Genomic DNA, 20,726 nt, shown 5'->3' with positions numbered 1-20,726 from the left:
TGAATAATTGAAATTTTAACTTAATTTGTTTTGTTTTTTATAAAAAATATTTTTTTGTAATTTAGAACCTTTACGATACATATTATGTACGAGTATATATTTTTAAAATTTTGCGCTTTTGTTTATGAAAAATCTTAATTTTTTGCTGTAAAATCTTAACGACTAAAAAGAGTAAAAAAATCTGCCCAATCAAGATAAATTTTCGAAAATGGCATTAGTGTTGCTACCTTTACTCAGTAATCAGTATTGATTAACATTGCGTTTTTCAAAACTTGTTCAACTTAGTTTTTGTTTCCAACAATAAAATATATATATTTATTTTTGGAACAGAATGAAAGTAGCAAATATTTGTCGAATTTGTCTCAAGAAATTTAAAAAAGGAGAGGAATTAATTTCGGTTTTTGAAAATGATGAATCAAATATTAAAATAGCAAAAAAGATATATGATGTTAGCGGGGTGTTTGTAAGTCAATTACATTGTTGAAATTTGTAAATTTCTATTAAGTATTGAAAATATTAATATTTATATACCTGTTAAAATTTGCAGATAGAAAAAAGTTTTCAGATTCCCGAGAAAATTTGTGGAATTTGTATAAAAACTCTTAATATTTCCTATAACTTTAGAAAGCAATGCCAACAATCTGATTTTAAGCTGAAATCAATGAAATGTAGTGATAACTTGTACACAGAAAGTATTTTGAAAGATGTTGAAAGTGATTATATACATCAAACATTCCTTAAAATGGAACTGGATACAGCAATTGATCAATCAAATGTTAAAAAAGAAGAAGATGATGAAGAAGCGGAAACACAAAACATCAATTATGAAGATTATAAAGTTGTTTCTGAAAATGAGTATGAAACTAGTGAGCAATGTGAATCGGAAACTTATTGCAAAAATGAAGATTTTGACACCATCATGAACGAAGTTGTTTCATATGAATATGATGAACTAATCGATGAATCTTTAGAATATTTAATAGATGAGTCCTGCAAATTTAACTCTGAAACAAAAAAAAAATATACAAAAAGTATTGGCAGAATTAAAAAGGATGAAGATAAGCAACATATAAGTAATTTTCAGCACAAGTGGATGAAGAATTATAAATTTTTGCAACAAACCGAAGATACAAATACTGCAATATGTACAGTATGCGATTGTTATTTGTCGCTTCTTGGGGGAGAATCAACTGTGGCAATTCATCTTAAAACGGATAAGCATACATTTCATATGGGTTTAAGAGAAATGGATGTTAAAGAAAAAGAAGAAGCGAAAACATGGAAACGTTTAGAAAAACAGGAAAGTTTTCATATTTGTGATATATGCGGAAATAAATATGCAACATTACATTTGCTCAGACGTCACTTAAAATATCACTCAAATACAATGGACTACGAATGCGAGTAATTTTATAAATTTTTTTGTGCTTATGAAAAAAATAAAAAAAATAATTATTTATAATAGATTATGTAAAAAAAAGTTTAGACAAGAAATGCAGCTAAGACGGCATATGAGAATTCACACGGGTATAGAAAAATTTTCTTTTTACAATTAATTTTATATTTATATTTTAGGAGAGAAGCCATATTCGTGTAAATATTGCAATAGAGCCATTCGAGATTACAGTACAAAGATCAGGCATGAGAGGTAATAGTAGTTAACAATAAACTTTAATACTTGATACAATTTCGAAATTATAACTTAGAGCGCATACTGGAGAGCGACCTTATGTTTGCACTACTTGTAACAAAGCATTTCAGTATCCTTTTGTTTTGAAAAACCATATGAAAACGCATACTGGTGAAAAACTATTTGAGTAAGAAAATTTTTTTAATTAGCTTTTTATTTTTAGTTTCTTTTTTTTGTTTGGCAGATGTATGGTGTGTAATAAAAGTTTTACTTTAAAAAAACATTTAACCTCTCATCTACAGACTATGTTACATAAGAGCCAAATAAAAAAATTAGAAAAGAAAGCTTTAAAATCTGCAAATTCACCAAACTCATAATAATAAAATCGTTTTTATTACATTAGCTGTTAGTTTATATTAAAATAGTTCTGTACATGAAATTTAAACATTTTATCGTATTTAGGGAAAATATAAGAATGACTTGGTCACCTTTAATCAAATAGAAGTTTTATTTTTATAATTAATCAAAAAAAAATAAGAGGATATTATCTACATCAGGCATATATGTACTAACATATCTATAAAGTACATACGCATATGTACCTAATTTTTATCTGTTAAGAATGGAAATAGGTACGCCACAACTCAAAAAATAAGGCTTTAAAAACAAATATGGTTTGTTATAAATAAATATAACATACTCCTTCGCTGGACCTTCATTTAGAGTCAATTTCCACTCGTTCCCCTGTTTTTAGTTTTATTAAAGAGAACTGTTTTCAAGCGAAATTTACAAATAAAAATGGAAGTAAATTTTGTGATCACGAAATTAAATAATCATTTAATCACAAAGTTATATGTATGAATGCTATTTATAGTTTCCAAAAGGCATTTAACAATTGAGACTTACCTTTATAAAGGTATGGTTAAAATTAATTACACTAAAATATCAGTATGTACAGAGATGTACATATCCAATTTTCAGGAAAATAAAGTTCTAGTTTATTTTTTAAAGCAAACACTAAAATTATTTTGCTACGTAATTTATTTTCTTTTGGCATCTTTTTTATGGGATATTATTTTTTCTGTATCGATTTCTTCAATATCTTCATCTTTCTTTTGCATGAAATTGCTGGATGATATCGCTGTATCCGCAACTACATTAAAATTTGTTTGTGCTGGTTTTTCATTATTTATAACATAGTTATCTCCATTTACTTTTGACAACATTTTATAGATGGTCATTGCCTGGCCAACTAAGGAAGTAACATCGCTGGCATTTGCCGGTAATATCATTGTATTGTTTGTTTTAGATAAGTTGCTAAAGGCAGATATATACTGCTCAGCTATGAACAATGAGGCAGCGTTTTTTCCGTTTATATCATTTAGAGCTTTTGCAATAGTTTCTAAACTCCTAGCTTTTGCATCAGCAATTGCTAAAATGGCAGCAGCCTCTCCACTAGCTTTGTTAATATGTTCTTGCCTTTCGGCTTCTGATGCTAAAATTGTGGCCTAAGAATATTTAAATATTTTTTAAAATTTTGGCAAGATATTAAAATATTCAAAATGCACTTTACCTTGCGTTTACCTTCAGCAACGTTTATATCTGCTTCTCTAATTCCCTCTGATTCCAAAATCGCAGCTCGTTTTTTTCTTTCAGCTTCAACTTGCATTTGCATTGCTTCATGAACGCGACTTGGTAAGCGAATATCTCTGATTTCGTAGCGCAAACAGGTTATACCCCAAGCTTCACTAGCTTTGTTAATTGAGTCTACAATACTAACATTGAGTGATTCACGTTCCCTGAACACTTTATCTAAAGACATTTTTCCCAGCTCCGACCTCATTGTCGTTTGCGCTAACTGGGTGATTGCAAATTCTGGATCTTCAACGCCATACGATGCTTTATATGGGTCGAGAATCCTTAAGTATAATACGCCTAAAACACAACGAACGTAAAATATGACTTATGTATTTATGAATATATATATATTTACCGTCAATGGATAAAGTAACATTGTCTGATGTAATTGCACTTTGTTTCGGTACGTCAATTGCTATTTCTTTTAAGCTTTGTACATATTTTATTTTGTCTATTATAGGTACAAGAAAATTTAATCCAGGATCTAATATTCTAGAAAACTTTCCCATACGTTCTATGATCCAAGCTTCTTGCTGGGGAACGAACATAATTATTGTATTAATTGGTGTAGATACTTTTGTTCTTGTTATAATATTATTAACAGCAGGAACCCCAATTTCCGGTGGAACAAAGTTGTTTTCTAAATATTTGGCTCTAGATAGTCTTCTATTCGGCAAACTTCTTAAAATGGATCTTAATGGTGTTATTTTAAGCATTTTAAATATGAATGTTTAAACTGTTTAAATATTTAATTGGAATTTGTACTAATTGCTTTAATTATTTTTTGATCAATGCTAGTAGAAGAACAGCGGTGTGCACCAGAGGCAACCACAGGCAATATTTATGAAATAACAATTTATTGACATTGACAACGAAGATGGAAAGTGTTATAAATATGTCAGGGTTTGTTCCATTTAACATTTTCTTTAACTTCGTATCTTTCAATTGACTTTATTACGGTTTGATATGTCATCGCTCACGCATTTTTTTTGGTTGTTAAAATTGCATAACACCGAATACATACCCAAGGCTCTTGCAAGAAAGTTATACACACAAAAATTTTACTATACACCTGAAATTTTACTAACATTTCAACTAAAAACATAACCAAAGCCATGAAAGGCAACGGCCGACGATTTTCATTGTTAACCCAAAACAAGAGCGTAACGACAAAATTCGTCATTCAGTACTTTGATGTTGTCAAAAAAACACCAAAGGTAAAATAGAAATATAGGATATGGTAAATATAGGATCACCGGCGGTGAAATTTGCAGCGGTAATTTTGCTTGATTCTGGGCAGTCCAATATAAGCATGTGTATTTTATAATTTATATGAATTCTAACATTTGGATCAACTTGTGTATGTAAAAAGCTTAAGGTTTTTGACTGATTTATGTTGAATACAAAACTAACTATTGAGAGCACTTTATGATTTTGTCAATTTCGCGACTTAAATAATAATGTCAAACTTTGTTTTCGTAAACAAACTCATACATAACAGATATGTAATAATAAGTTACAAGCACATATGTTTGATGTGAATGGAACCACATAATAATATTTCGAAAACTTTATGATTATAACCATCTGCTTGTTTTATTTTGTTTTTGTAGAAGTAAGTGTGTAAAGTTTTTTAAAAATTAATAATGGAAAAAAAAAGTCGATTGGCTAAAAGGAAGACAAAATATAACACCAAATGGGAAAAAAGTTATTCTTGGATAACGGCTGATGAAAATAATGAAAGCTATGCTAATTGTAAAATTTGTAATGTTAGATTTTCAATAGCTTTTGGTGGGAATGCAAATATTCTTCAGCACATGCAAACCGAAAAACATCAAAACAATTTAGCTAAAGATTCTGAAATCCTTGTTGATGAAACTAAATTAGAAAGCATTGAACCAAAACATTGTGAAACTTGTAGAATCTGTTTACAAATTGGTTTGAATGAAAATCTAATTTCAGTATTTGAGTGTGATGTTAATAATGTCAAAATAGCTAAAAAAATTTATGATATAAGCGGAATTTTCGTATGTATTATTCTTTCAGTAAATAAAATCTTTAAAGTTGTCCTAATTCTAGATCGACCAAACAGATTCATATCCTAACCAAATATGCGATGATTGCAACAATACATTATCTATTGCTTATGATTTTCGAATAATTTGCCAGCAATCCGATCTTCGATTGAGAGCACAAAAAACCGATGAAAATATGTCTAATAGCGATATTAAACTGGAAATAAGTTCCGAAATAGAGTTTTTGAATGAAGATTTTTTTGAGAAAGATAAAATGGAATGTGCAATTGGTAAAATTTTTTAACAATCAATCTAAGATGGATAAAATCAAGAAGTACATATTTCAGGGGTTGAGCATAATGATCTCGACGTGCCTTCGAATGATGGTATCCATAGCAACGATAACATAAGAGGTGAATTTGACCAAAAAATAGAAAATACGAAACTTTCAAAACCAAATACTTCGTCAAAAAGATATTGTCGCTTCAGATCGGCTTGGCTGGAGAAATATGATTTTATCAAGCAAGGAAAAGATAAAGGATATGTTTTTTGCACAGTTTGCAGTTGTGAATTTTCTATTGCGTATGGTGGAGAAAATGTTATTATAAGACATATGACCAGAGACAAACACTATTACAATTTAAATCCCTCAAAAAAAGGTTTAAAGATGGTTAGTGGAACAAGAGTTAAATGCGCTCAAACTGTTGAAGAATTATGTTTCATTATATGTGAAGTTTGTGGCAATAAATTTCCATCAAAACGACATTTGAGGAGACATTTGAAATACCACTCTGATATTAAGGAGCATGAATGCGAGTAAGTGACAGGGATATTTGCTTTAGTTCTTAAATTATTTCTATGATCTTTCTTAGGATTTGTAAAAAACAATTTCGTGAGCTAATGCACTTAAAACGTCACATGAGGGTGCATACTGGTAACGAATTTTAATTTTAATTAACATTGATAAATTTCTTAAATATTTCTAATAGGAGAAAAGCCATACGCATGCAAACACTGCGGTAAAAAGTATAGTGATTATAGCTCAAAAATTAAACATGAACGTGTTCATACTAACGAACGTCCTTACGTCTGCCAAACTTGTGGAAAAGCTTTTATGATAAGTGATACACTTAAGAGGCATATCATGATTCATACGGGTGAAAAACCATTTTGGTATGTTAATAATTCGGGATTTTCGATAATTCAAATATGCATACTAAAATTATTTTTATATACCACATTTTGGAAATTTGTTATATTCAGATTGTCCAAAATTATTGTATTTTTATTATTTATTAAGATCCAACTTAAAACTTAGAAATATTAGAAACGAGTACAATTTTAAGATAAAAGAACTGGATTATCGAAAATCTCCTTGTTCAATTTTTAAAGAAAAATTGTAATATGTATGTGTTCAAGTGTATAAATTTAATCTTTCTTTTAGTTGCGAGGTTTGCAATGTTAAATTTTCACGTAAAACTCATTTACAAGCTCACTTGCAATCCATAACACATAGAAATAGAGCCGAAAAACTAGTGCAGACTTAATAAGTTAAGGGTGTAACAAACTACTTTGGAGGAATTGCATTTTTAAACAATAAGAAATAATATACTTAAATGAATCTAAATTTTTTATCAATTCCGGAACTAGGCCTAAAAAGAGAGCTATAAAACTAGTTATAATTTTAAATTAATGGTAATAAAACCTCCTTTTATTTTCGTTGTTATTCAATGTTTCCGGATAACAAGTTTTGTAATATCTAAAATATGAAATTTTTAGTTTTCAATTAGCGTATATCAACAAGTTATGGGCATAAAGAATCTATTTCTATTACAGTTATCGAACTTCTGTTGATATGATCTTTTACGTAAATAAAAGAAGAAATGAGAAAAAGCTAAAAATAAGGAAAATTATGCAGAATATTGAAAAAAAAATGTATTATGTATTATGAATAAAGACATTATTCAGTTTCTATTTTAATTGAATTTTTCATTGCAATAGATTCTCGACTCTGATGGAGAAATGATTTGAAATGTGTCATCAACTGGGTTTTCTCAGCAAAACCTTTGTCACAAATTTCACAGCTAAAAACGTAAATATATGAATAATGTGTTTTCTAAAATATAAAATGCTTTTTTCAATTACTGATGTGGTTTTTCGCCAGTATGTGTCCGCTTGTGTTTTTTGCAAACTCCTGATGATGTGAATGTCTTACCACAAGTATCACAGGAATAAGGTCTTTCATTAGTGTGAGAGCTTTAAAATAGAATGACATTAATAAAATTAAAAGAACAACAATGTCATAACAGTAATTTTATGTGATTGAAAATGTTTAAAAACATAGCTAAGCAATACCGTTCATGTTTTAATTTCGAGCTAAAATCTGTAAAACGTTTTCCACAAAATTTGCATTCATATGGTTTTTCTCCTACAAAAACTCATAATTTATATTTTGAATCTTATAATAAAGTGATTACCTGTATGTACACGCATGTGTTTTCTTAGTTGCATTGATAATCTAAACTTTTTTTTGCAAATTCTTGTAAAATTAAATAATAAAAAATAAGTTTTTCAGAAGTTTAATGTAAAAAATTTTTAACTCACTCGCATTCATATTCTAATACGTCGGAATGATATTTTAGATGTCTTCTCAAATGAGTTTTTGACGGATACTTATTTCCGCAGATTTCGCAAATTGTATAAGTGATTTCGTTGACATTTTGGGGAACTTTTATTCCATTGCCTCGGAAAACTTTTTGTTTAACTAACAACGGATCTATATTTTGTTTATGTTTTTCTGTATTAACATGTCTTGCAATATCTGATCGTCCTCCATGACTAATGGAAAATTGGCATTTACATACTGTGCAAGTCGCATAATATTGATCTTCTCCTTCGCGAATCCAATTGTATTCTTTAAACCAAGCTTTATTAAATTTGCATAATCTTCTTGGTGATGGATTTTTTCCTTCTTTCCATTCAATATGCCTTTTCTTTTTTCTTAGTGGTTGAGACATATCAGAAAGTACATCTTCTGCTTCCTGTTTATGTTCTCCATTATCTGGTTGATCAGTACTGTCATCATTAGTTGATAAAAATTCTTGATATTCAAATAAATCTTTGTTATCTTCAGAGTTCTCTAAGTTATCTACTTCATCTAAAAGCTGATCTAAATTTGTTTCGGTTTTAATTAAGTGTACTTGAACAATGTCAGTTGTAAATTTAGATTCTTTAAGTTTTATATCACTCTCTAGACAATTCAACCGAAATAAATATGCCAAATTTAATACTTTGTCGCATTTTATACATATTTGCTCTGGTAAATAACTTGTTTTTTCAATCTAAAATTATAGACATTTTATGATTTTTAATCATTTTGTATATTCGAACTAGTATTTACTTACAAAAATTCCACTGATGTCGTATATTTTTTTTGCAATTTTAACGTTATTTTCATCTTTGTCAAATACAGATTTACATTCAAAACTTTCACATATATTCTTTAAACAAATTCTACACAATTTCTTAACGTCCTCCATTAAAACTCTTTGCTTTAGGTCACTTTAAAACATTTTATTGTACTCCTTCGAAAAAAAGCAAAACATTATGTTTCTCGTAATGGTCGTAGAGTGAAGGAAATAATATGGTATCAATTGGATTTAAGATGACGTTAGTATCATACATGTATGTTATTTATGATACATACAAGTGCAAGTGTATGTTCGACGGCTGACGGACATAAAGGCCTGAACCCTGAGAGAGAATGACATTTCACGGCTAACGAATTTACACGTATTTTTTGGGAAGCTATAGAGGGCGCTTTTTAACGTCACGATCAACTTTCTTCAAATCTATTTTACTGGATCTAACACTCGTATACTTTTGTATTACAAAAACATAAAAAAATTTATTTAAAATAACCTTTTAGAGTCTTAATTTTTTTCATATTTCGCTCAAATTCTACACTACAGGGCAAAAAAAAAAAAATAAGACAATTTTTTGTGAAATATTGAGCTGATTTTTTGTTTTCTCCAATTTAGAAAAGTGTACATTTGATATTAATATATGTATGTATGTGCTACTTATGTTTTCATTAGTTATACTTTATTAAGTATCGCAGATTATCGTAGTTTTTTGTAAAAAAATAGTAAAATAAATAGGTTTTCTATTGGAGATACTGGGGGTAAAATTAGGCAGCACAGGAACGTGCAAATTAGTTTGCAGCTATTTGATTGCCTATTTGTATTCCGTAGGTTTATAGTCAAGCGCAACATGTGTAACTGAAGGTCGCATGCAATTAAACAATCAAACAGTATACATTTTTACAAACTTGTTGCAATTTTTATTTAACGCATTCGATTTTAATTGACGCAATAGTTTAGTTAGTTAGATGTGCGCGGAACGATTCTATAATCAAGCAGCAATTGGAAAACTAAAAATAAGGCCTGGACACGAGCTGTTAGAATTTTAAGAAATTCAGTTTAGTGTGACTAAGGTTTGACTATGTTTGATTGAAGCGCGAGAACATTAATATTTTTCAATAATATCTCAACCTTAACTCAATTCCAATAGAATTGGGGCGAATATCCAACACTCAACTCAATTTAATTTTTGTTCAATATAGAAATTTATAAAAACTTTTCAAGTTTCTCTCTGAGTATTAGCGTATGATAGACATAGTCTCATTTTCTCAATATTCAAAGCTTTTTCAAGTTTTGTTAAGTAAAATTTAGTGTTTTAAAAACCTTTAAAATCTTACAGCTGTAGAAACATATGTTTTTCTTGGTTATGTCAGAAGGTTTTATTTTTGAAAAAAATTTTCCAGCAACAATAACTTTTTCAAAACTTTTCAATTAAAAATAAAATAAAGTAATCAAAATGGGTTCACAAATGGTTATTTTTTAAATTCCACACTTTTATAATCTAAAATCAAAATTTTCGGTTTTTGGTATAACTAAAATATATTTGCTTATGTTTGAGAAATATTTAGAAATTTGACGTTTATCACATATTTATAAAGTTTTTTCAAGTTTTTCGTTTAGTTAGTTATTTTAAGTGAAAATTTTCTTTTTTTTCGTTATTGTTGTTTTTTTAAACTTTTTTCAAGTTTTATCCCAGATAGACTTACTATGAATCAGCAATTGCAACACATTTTTCGGATTTTCAAAATTCAGTATTTTGTTTCAAGTGTCAAATATATCATGAAAAGGATATTTTTTAAAAACGGAGATTTGCGATTTATCTTTAGTTTTTGAGTATTTTTGAAAAGTGGAAAAAATTTTTTGTAAATATGAAAATGAATTCATTTCCTTTCACGGTAGCTGTTATAGCTTAACAAACATAAATTTAAACAAAAAAGTTGAAAACTTGAAAATTTAAAACAACTACTTTCTTTAAATTGCTTGCTGTGTGTGATTATTTTTTTGGTAAACTTTTGAGAGTTATTTTTACGACGAATAATTTATGATTACCCTATTACGGATATTCAGAATTTTAGTATTACGAAATTGAGAATATGAAATTCGTAATTTTTCGAATTTCGGAGCTACGAACGAAATCGTCGTAGCTCTGAAAGGCCTATGCCTGATAATTTTCAGTAAATAAAAAATTTACATACACACATAAATTGAAAAAGGGGTTTGTTTTAAGGGGTTAATCTGTAATATAATTAACCTTAATGTATCTTATTTACTTTATATAATTTATGTAATCTTTACTACAATATTTTACCTTTCTGATTTAGTTTATACAATTATTTTTTTTATATTCATAAATATACATTAAAATAATGTTTAATACATTGTACATAATATCTAAAATTTTTATGAAACAAGCCAAGTTATTTGAAAAATCACATTTTAATTCTAAAAATATTCAAAACTAAACTTTGAAAGAAAAAGGATGAATGTGTGATTAATTAACATTAAATTTTGTGTTTTCCGTTGATTCTTCAGGCGTTTCTTTTAAACTTAAAATATCTTTTGATCTAATGACTTCCACTTCATCAATATTTTCTTGCTTCTTTGCGTTTTTTCCTTGATCTGTATTTTGATACGGCGCAGGACCTATTAAACTAAGTACAATTGGTAAGAAAACCACACCATGAAATAGACCAAAAATAATAATTAAAAAGAATATCTGAAATGATAACGAAAAGCATATTCTTTCAAATAATGTTCGAATTGTAATTTATGGGTAAATGTTACTTTAAAAAACGATTTAAATGTATAAGCTTCAGATTGAGAAAGTAATAAAAGTGCAAGAAGTGTTGAGCCACCCCCATATATAACAGCACCTCCTATATGTAAAATTGTGTTCAGAGTTCTTTTATTTCTATTTTCGTCAGATTTTACTAAAAAAGTGTGCCCGACATGAGCTGCATAATCAACACAAAGTCCAACAGCCAACTGTAGTCCGATACAAGACACTAGATCAATTGTTAAACCCCAGATCTGCATGAAACCTCCAACATTAACCTATAATATCAAATTAATAAATCATATTTATGTTTATATTATGAAATTATATAATTTTCAAATTTTCATGTTACCAAGGTTAGGAGCACACAAATAAATATCCAAAAGCAAATTTGAATATCCACAATTATAACGACAGTACAGAACATAACACAAATTAATGCCAATATTACATTTCTGAAAACCTCCCTGTCAATAATCTACACTTACAGTAAGATAAAAAATTTTAAATTAATTTTAATTTATTATGCATCACAATTTTATGGAACTGTTTATATATTACGTAACGATTCAGAAAGGAGCGGAGAGGAGGAGGGGGGGGGGGGGGGGGGGACATGAGGCTTCAATTATTTGTTACGATTCGTATTTTCAGGAGCGATGAGAGGTTAAGAATTACATTATATAACATATGAATAGTTCCATTGTACATTTGACAAAATATTATGTTTACATACTTCATCTGTTATCCAATTTCCATAAGCTCTTGACCATGATTCTGCAAATCCGTCACCACCACTTTCCTCAAAATGTTTTTCTTTCACCATTTGATCAATAGTTTTCATAGCTGGCAGATAATCATCCCTATGGTAAAATTTTTTAAAATGAAAATCAATCCACGAGATCTGTAAAACAGTTTTTTTTGTATTTTTTAATTTTTATCTCAAACAAAAACAGATTAAAATAGAAAGGTATAAACTAGATGTCGTTAGAAGAAGTTACGTTGTGAGACGTAACCACAAATAATTATTTCTTATGGTACTGAATGGCTGTGAACTGTGAAAGGGATTTGGGGGAGTAACCAGATCTTTTTAAAACTAATAATCACTAATAATTTAGAGTTCCTTTCAAAAATTAAATAAGTGCACTTTATTGTTTTATACCTTTACGTTCGGTGTCGGTTCGCCACACTTTAAAATTGTATCAAAATTAAAATTTGCTTGAAACTTCCCACCTTTCGCACTGAACAGAAATTTCGATAAGTAAAATTTAAAGTCATAATCTGTTAAAATATCTTTGGAAATATCTTAAAGAATAAGAGAAAAAAAATTAAATACAATTAGTCAAAAAGAATTACAAAATACATACATACATATATATACATTATGTATAATTTTCGAACGTACCCATGTTATAATTTTTTTCTACGAATTCTTGAAATGGTTTAATCCAAGATTTTGTTTTGTGAAACATATTATTTTTTTCTATTTCAATAGTTAAATTGTAAATTTTTGGCAAAATTGCGGAATAGTTTAGGTTTCCCATAAATACTGAACCCGCGTATCCTAGAAATATCAAAAATTAAATAGAATCTCATATTTTATAAAAAGATCATATTGAGCAAGAAGTTGATAAACAACAAGATTGAAACTTGAAATTCTAAAAATGCTAACCATTTTTATACTCAATTCAAATAATTTGTTTGTCAATCAAATTATTTGTTTTCCAGCAAAACTTTCTTACCTGATTCAGGAAAGTATTGCCTTGAGTATTTAATGTAGTCATTCAAATATGTAGATTCTGGTATAAACCACGCTGGATCAAACTTTTGTTCTATTTTAAGTAAACTTTGACCACTGATTGCTGTTAACGCTATTGCAGTCAAGAAAACCATAATCTGTAATAAATTTATTAGTTTTTTTTTTTTTAAATTTAAGTTATAACTATGTCATCAATATAATTTTTGTTTACCTTTCCAAATTTCGTTAAAATGATTTTCCCATAAATAATATTTAAACATTTATTCATTAAATTCAAATCACAGAAGTATTTCAAATTTTCGCTCTTATGAACAAAAAAAGGTACAAATGAATTCCGCTTTGCTCTTATCCGATACTCATCTAATGTAAAAATTGCTACATAAAATGTAATTACGTACAAATATGTCATGAAAACTCCGACAGCTGCATATAAGCAAAACGATTGTAAGGATGGTATTACCTTCAGAAGAAAATTAATTAATAAATATGTTAAATAATATTGTATTTCATACTGTTGTTGATCCGACAACAAAAGCGATAATATCAGTAAGAGATGTAACGGTTATAGAAGCCCCAGCATGTTTTACCATTAATCCAACCTTTTCTTCTATTGCTTGATCTTTATATTGAATTTTTCTCCAACAAGCCATTAAAACAAACATGTCATCAACACCTAGTCCCATCAATAAAAATGGTAATGAAGTGTGGACAGGGCCGTAATTGATGTTGAAAAAGGAACATATTCCACAAGCTGAGAAAAAAGCTAAACCAACTGAAAATAGCCCCAGCCCACTTAACCCGAACTGGAATTGTAAATTAAAATGTTTTATAAATATATTTAGTGATAAAAATTTTTAATGTAAGAAACTTACCCTTATTTCAGTCCAATTAAATTTAGACAATACTATTTGTACATATATTGTCATCAGGACGATTCCGATTGCTATTTTGTTAGTATCTTGAAATAACGCTTCATGACTTATATCACCAAAACTTTTCTCAGCATTATAATACACTTTAACATCAACGTCGTCTAGGACTAGTTTTAATTGTTTCATTTTTTGTAAGAATGCTTCTTCCCAAACAGCTGCTTCTTCTGTTATCTGCAATTAGAATAAACCTAATAAAGTTTTACAAAAACAAAGCAAAAAAGTTTTCAATAAAAAACACTAACCCAACTTTCAGTTCCAGCCATGTTCCCCATTTTTTGTTTTTCAACATCTTCCAAATTTAAGTTTATAAACCATTGAATAATGATAGCTTTAGCGCCAATAATTTCACCCTTTTCATTTCGTTCTATTCCACCTAGTAGTTCACTAAAATCTGTCATATGACCCGTTACTGGACTTTGTGTTTCATTTTTTTTTAAGAGTTTGGTAACATCATTTAATGTTATTTTTTCATCTAAATTTTCTGAATAATTAAATAATTCAACAAAGTTTCTTTCAAAACAGCCCCTTGGTAAATTGTCAAGTAATCTGCAATAAATTATTGATGGTAAATCAACACTAGGCTCAAAATCTCTTTGTATATTTTTAATTATTGAACCAAGCCCAAAAATATCTAAAAATGAATTTTCGTTACTTTCGGTATCTATTTCTCGTTTTCTTCTTTTCGCGTTGATTTGTGATATAAAAGGAATTCTAAAAATAATGAAAAAAAAAATTGAAGTCTATATTATCAACGCAAACATTTTATTGCATACTTTAAGCAAACATCAGACCACTTAATATTTGTTCCATTTTTAAGTTTTCCATGAACTTGTTCGATTTCATGGTGTATAACTAATAATTTTTTTAATACTGATGGTTCCAATACATTTGGTGCTGTTAAAAGTGCAGTCTGTATACGTGAGGCAGTATTAAGGTTTTTCAGAACCCATTTAGTGGTTTTTATAAATTGAGAATCTAAAATATTTTAGATACTTATAACATAAAATAAAATGATTTTATTAAAATTGCTATAATTATTGAAATTGAAGAAAAATTTAAATAGCTGAGAAAATATTTTAAAAGTTATTTTTGTTACTGTTGCACTTACCTTTAGGAACCCATAGTTCTAAGGGATCTCTTTGAATTTCAAATCTGAAAAATCCGAAACAGGTAATACCAAAAATACAAGCTGTAAATATGATACTTTTCCATGGATTACAAGAAACTGCATAACCGATTCTATATGAGAGATTCAAATAAAATTAGTTAATAATAATTTAATAATTAAAAAAAAATTTAAGAACATTTATTATTATGATTGAAGGAAGTAGAAATATAGAAGGAGAATAATAAAAAAAAAACATAAAAAATATGTGCATGAACGCATATCGATTGGATTACATAGGCGTGAAACTAAAATTTTAACCACAAGTAATAGAATAATAAAAGTTGGAGTCTATATACTTATATACATATGTATAAATTTATTACAAACGTTGAGAATAACAGCTCAATGTATTACGTAATTGTCAAAAGACTAACTTTTGTAGCACATAACGTAAGAGTGCTTTAAATATATTCAAAATAAGAGTGCTATTTGTTTTGTAAAAGCCTATAAATACTTATAAAAATTTGCGCAAGTTTTCGAGATCAATTTTTTGTAAATCAAAATAATTGGTCCTTAAAATACTTGAAGTACTTATGTTTTTATTTACCGTTCTGCATGGTTCTTGAAATAAATTGAAAGTTATTTGAAAATTTTTATATAGAAGTTTTGTTTTTTTTTTCAACTTAAACGGTTCTAATTTTAATTTAATTATTTTCCAAGACGATAAATTGAATAAGACGTAATTGTATATATACGAGTATTCGCGAAAAACATTTTTTCAAAAACTTTATGTTGAAATTTTAATGAAAATTCTACTTCTAAAAAATGCATCACAATATACTTAATTATATATTTAAAATATGATGACGTATATTTTTAGTGAGTATTGTGCGTGTTCTAAGTTCCGGCGATTTACATATATATATATACATTATGAAATAATATACCTAAAATTTGAGTTTAGGTACTAATTTCACCTAGGGATATGAGGTTTAAAAAAGATCGAATAAAAATGCTTTAATATAACACTGATTATGTTATAAGAATATTTAATCCAAAAATGTACTAAGTATATTTTGTAAAATTTATAGCAAATTAAATAAAAAATAAAAATAAAAGTAAAAAAATAAAATTTATTAACTTGCATAATTTAATTCTCGAATAAAATTTTTATTTTACAATAATTCTGAAAAATGGAATTTAACTCTAACTCATTATATTTTGACCAAGTGAAGTGGAAAATATTTTTTTTTATCGAAAGAAGCGCATATTTTTTATAGATAAAAAACCTCCTACATGTTAAAATTTTTTCTTCTATTTAAGATGTTTTTCGTATACCACCCACTTATAAGTAATTAGTGCTTACTCGTATCTATGATTCATTTAGTGATTCTACATTTTAGTAATTCTATGCTAGTGTATTATTATTTTGTACTTATAACATACAGAAATATATATTTGCATATATGTATATAAAAGTATGTAATATTTTACTTCAAAACCTATTACTTACTAACATTTAATTACTAACATTTAAAAAAACGTATATGAAATATAAAAATTTGAAGGTTAAATGGCAGAATAACAAATGAAAATAAAGCAAAAGTGCTTGAACTTTGGAATTGAAATAAGATCGAAAATAAAAATTCGGACTCATTGTAATTAATCACACATACTCGTATTCTTTTAAGTTACGTGACTTTTATGAATTTTTGTTGGTTTGTTACCATTTTATTTTTATCATTAACTTTTGGTAAATTACGTAATATACTTAACTATTTTATTACAAAAAAAGTATTAAATATGTTAAACTTACCTATAAAATGTATCAGCAATTGTATTTGATAGTTTTGATGAAATTTTTCTCATATTTCCCATATTCAAGGATTTTCAGCTAATTATTTGCTTCTTCATTTTATACACACGTACTTATATAATACTAACATAAAGAGTTTTCAGAATTTATTAAAAAAAATTAAACTACTTTATTAATTGTTAAGTATATAAAAAGCTAAAATAAAATCTCTAATAAGAAAAATATTTAGTTTCAATTATGAATTCCAATATTTCTATGGTGAAGTACCAAGATATGCTTAGTAAAACTTTTTCAAAATGTTTTTTTTTTTACATTAGCACTGATTTTGACCGATCCTCTTTGTGCTGTATAAATTTCAGTGCGTACGTATACGAGTATTAGTTTGCGGGAGATGTGGTTGAATTAGTCGAAATAGCAAAAAAAAGGCTTACTTAGAATGTTTATATTACAAATACTGATATATTGATGAAATTCGAGTATGCTAAGTATACATCAGTTGGTACTAGCAATTTTAATACGAGTACTAATAGACATTTTATACTAAGGGTCCTTTTGTGCAAAAACTCACAATTTTATAAAAAAAAACTTATTTGAAGTCAGAAACTAATTTAAGTACTTAATATATTTAGAAAAAAGAGTAAAAATTAAATTATATAGCGGTACTGTATAAAGCTAGTTTCTTTTCGCAAATTTTCAAAACGCTCTGCTGTAAAATTTTAAATTTGCTACTTAGCATATCTTAGCGCTTCACCATCAATTTAAACTAATATTATTTTATTATATACAGTAACGAGTAAAAATTATTTATTTAAGTATATTAAATTTTTTATGGCTTTTATAAGTAACTCTTTTTAGAATTTTTCAGGCTAAAAATGGGAATTTTTAGTATATTTTATTTTAGTGAGCAATAGTTAAAATTTTTCTTTTTTTGTTTGCTTAAAACTAAAAAAGTTAATTTCCATTATATTATATGAATTTTATTTCAATAAGTATAATCATTTACAAAATCAAGACTAAGTAATGATAAAATATTTTACATTAACATAGTGAGTCTCAATATAAAAAAATATAAATTAACTATGGAAACCATTTCTGAGAAAATGGCCAAAACACTGATGATTTAGTTATTCAAAACCTAATGTTGAAAGTATACACATACATATCAGTTGAAATTAAATTGAATATTAGATTAATTAATACTAAACACTTTCGCTCGCCGCTGTAAGTACATAACACTAGCATGAAAAAATTGATAGAAAATTAGCTTCACTATTTGATGATTGTAAATTATGTAGAAAATTTTTAAACCATGAAGATCAGATTACAAAGTCAAAATATTTTGTATTTGTATTTTTTTTTATCACTGTAAAATATGACTTTTATATATATAAATTGAAATACTTATAAACTTACATAGATTTGTTTTAAACTGGACAATATTACAATGTGTCCTTTTGGCAATAAAATTGTTAAACGAGTAAAAATATATTAATTTCCGTATTTGAATTTGTCAATGTTATTAGACAACTTTAGCTTAATCCAAGCATTAAGCATTTTGTCGCATTGTCATATAGTCGCATTTTAAGCATTGTCATATAGTCGCAAACAAGTAATTATCAGTTAAGAAATGACAAACGCTATCATTTTACATGATAGAATCTATGGATTATAGAAATAGTTAATAAAACGAAATTCTCTTGTATGAATCTTATATTATTAAGGGATTTAAAAAACAATTTAATATTTTTAATATGTAAATGTTATTTATAGTAAATTCCAAAAGCTTTCGCTATTGCAGTCCAACATTTTTTACTAATTTATAATCATTTAAAATTTATATTTCGTCCTCTTAATACACGGTTGCCTAGTGATTATACATATTTGTTTTAGAAATTATATTTATTAATTAAGTATATGTCGTTTTTATGACTTCAAAGAATATTTAAAAATTTAAATCTGAAAATGTGGTAAACATACTTATATGATTCAATATTTGCTTTATAAATACATGAGCAAGTTAATCTTGTTTAAGAATATACAGATCACATTATAAGTATTAATTTTAATTAAATGAATGTGAAATGTATTTTATATAGATATGTAATGCATATTTTTGATAAACCAGTCTTCGAATTTATCTTCTTTTTTATAATTACCTTGATATAAGTATATAAGATTTATATAAATTTAATCTTACTTATGTATACCTACATAGTGTATGTATACGTAAGCAGGATATCTTACAATTAAGTAAGCAATCAAATTTAATTTTAATAACATTGTTCTTTTAGCTTGAATCCAAAATGAAGAGATGGACTACAGTTCAGATGTTTTAAAAAGTGAAAGGTCACTAAGTTGACTCTGTTTTAGTTCATTTTGATTTTTTTAATTTAATTTTCTTTTTTACATAAGATTCGCATATATATACGTATTCGAGATTCTTTGTTAACTTTATCGTATATAATAAGTATGTTGAAGTTGTATGAAGAAATTTTTTTATGCAATTCAAAGTAGGTAGGTTACGTATCTACCTATATTTAGTTTATTAAAATAGTAAGTATATCTTCTAAATATAAGAGTACCGCGTATGCATATGTGTAAATTTCCATATTTGCTATAAATTTTCATTATTATCCTGGGTATTTTTGTACTTTTTATATTTAATTAAGTTATTTTAAATTTTTGTACACATATATTTAAAATAACGAAATTTCAATGTCTTAAATGGAATTCATTGATACGGCATTATTAATATATGTACATGCGTGTATAGCTTTTTTACAGTACTTTGTTTAGTTATAGCTATGTACTTAGAAGAAAATAATCTCATCTCTATTGTATGTAAGAACGTAGCCGTCTTAATTTTCACACTAGAATTTTATATATTTTTTTTTTTTTTATATTATGTGTAGTTATACACAAATTTAATTATTTTATACTTAGGTAATAAAAAAGGCATTTTTTACGCGTATATATTTTGATTACGATTATATTCTTATTCATGTTGAGATACACAATTGATAAGTCTAAATTTTAAATAATACTTGAATTTGAGTTACTCTTATCATAAACTAACATTAATTTTTTAATGGAATTAATTATTTATATTGATTAAGTAATTCATTTTCTATCACTGAGGTAGCTATTTACTATACATATGAACATACGTATACGTATATTATACTGTCAGTAATAGAATTGATATTGCAGATATTTAAAATACCAGTGAACCTAACCATTTTACCGCACAATAAATAATAAATTCACTTTTATTTTAAACTACTTTTATTTTCAAACTATGTAACTATTTAAAAACCAGATAAATTTTATAATACAATTTTTTTTAAACCTATAAAATTACATTAAACACTATTAAGTTTATAATTTGAAATTATAATAAAATATAACATATTAATAACCACTTACATCTAATTTAACAATTGTAATTTCTATATTATTTCGTCTACTTTTATAAAAAAAACTTTTAAGGGTTAAGTATACATATATAAAACAAATAAAATTACTTTAGAATTAAATTAAATCATTCTATTGCTTTCATTGAGAGCATCGCGCGTGCTTAATTTTCTATTTTATTTTATTTACTATATTTCCGTGAAAACAAAAATTAAGACT

The 20,726-nt window shown here is 26.9% G+C and overlaps 4 protein-coding genes across 7 annotated transcripts; 1 reads left to right on the top strand and 3 right to left on the bottom strand.

The window, feature by feature from the left end:
* Nucleotides 1–255: 255 nt before the first annotated feature.
* LOC129616157 (uncharacterized) lies at nt 256–7,263 on the top strand. Its single transcript, XM_055531644.1, has 13 exons — nt 256–463; nt 548–1,404; nt 1,466–1,527; nt 1,576–1,648; nt 1,707–1,817; nt 1,875–1,986; nt 2,864–3,093; nt 4,914–5,295; nt 5,348–5,573; nt 5,631–6,099; nt 6,156–6,217; nt 6,273–6,456; nt 6,728–7,263. The coding sequence occupies exons 1-13, from the start codon at nt 332–334 to the stop codon at nt 6,828–6,830; spliced, it is 3,003 nt and encodes a 1,000-aa protein (XP_055387619.1). The 5' UTR covers nt 256–331; the 3' UTR covers nt 6,831–7,263.
* LOC129616184 (stomatin-like protein 2, mitochondrial) lies at nt 2,540–4,852 on the bottom strand. The gene is made up of 3 exons (XM_055531676.1): nt 3,624–4,852; nt 3,204–3,565; nt 2,540–3,138 (listed from the first exon to the last, which is right to left on the bottom strand). The coding sequence occupies exons 1-3, from the start codon at nt 3,982–3,984 to the stop codon at nt 2,671–2,673; spliced, it is 1,191 nt and encodes a 396-aa protein (XP_055387651.1). The 5' UTR covers nt 3,985–4,852; the 3' UTR covers nt 2,540–2,670.
* LOC129616183 (transcription factor Ouib-like) lies at nt 7,204–8,924 on the bottom strand. 2 transcript variants are annotated; one of them, XM_055531674.1, is made up of 6 exons: nt 8,688–8,921; nt 7,888–8,624; nt 7,761–7,822; nt 7,639–7,711; nt 7,429–7,539; nt 7,204–7,367 (listed from the first exon to the last, which is right to left on the bottom strand). In XM_055531674.1, exons 1-6 carry the CDS (start codon nt 8,820–8,822, stop codon nt 7,244–7,246), a joined length of 1,242 nt encoding a protein of 413 aa, XP_055387649.1. In that variant the 5' UTR covers nt 8,823–8,921; the 3' UTR covers nt 7,204–7,243. The 2 variants fall into 2 exon arrangements, with proteins under 2 accessions (XP_055387649.1, XP_055387650.1); XM_055531675.1 differs by lacking the exon at nt 7,639–7,711 and having other exon boundaries at nt 8,688–8,924.
* A 2,062-nt stretch (nt 8,925–10,986) lies between these two features.
* On the bottom strand, nt 10,987–20,710 carry LOC129616202 (patched domain-containing protein 3-like). 3 transcript variants are annotated; one of them, XM_055531706.1, is made up of 15 exons: nt 20,520–20,710; nt 17,094–17,216; nt 15,278–15,408; nt 14,943–15,144; nt 14,412–14,880; nt 14,110–14,340; nt 13,750–14,040; nt 13,449–13,697; nt 13,221–13,374; nt 12,884–13,042; nt 12,641–12,783; nt 12,215–12,382; nt 11,834–11,959; nt 11,490–11,759; nt 10,989–11,421 (listed from the first exon to the last, which is right to left on the bottom strand). In XM_055531706.1, exons 2-15 carry the CDS (start codon nt 17,153–17,155, stop codon nt 11,197–11,199), a joined length of 2,880 nt encoding a protein of 959 aa, XP_055387681.1. In that variant the 5' UTR covers nt 17,156–17,216; nt 20,520–20,710; the 3' UTR covers nt 10,989–11,196. The 3 variants fall into 3 exon arrangements, with proteins under 3 accessions (XP_055387683.1, XP_055387681.1, XP_055387682.1); XM_055531707.1 differs by lacking the exon at nt 20,520–20,710 and adding an exon at nt 18,253–18,271; XM_055531708.1 differs by lacking the exon at nt 11,834–11,959 and having other exon boundaries at nt 10,987–11,421.
* Between the last annotated feature and the right edge of the window lie 16 nt (nt 20,711–20,726).

The sequence above is a fragment of the Condylostylus longicornis genome, unplaced genomic scaffold (assembly GCF_029603195.1).
Source record: "Condylostylus longicornis isolate FDR11 unplaced genomic scaffold, ASM2960319v2 ptg000163l, whole genome shotgun sequence".
Lineage (NCBI taxonomy): Eukaryota > Metazoa > Arthropoda > Insecta > Diptera > Dolichopodidae > Condylostylus > Condylostylus longicornis.
Note: the sequence above shows the minus strand (reverse complement) of the source record. Positions and strands in the feature narration are given on the sequence as shown.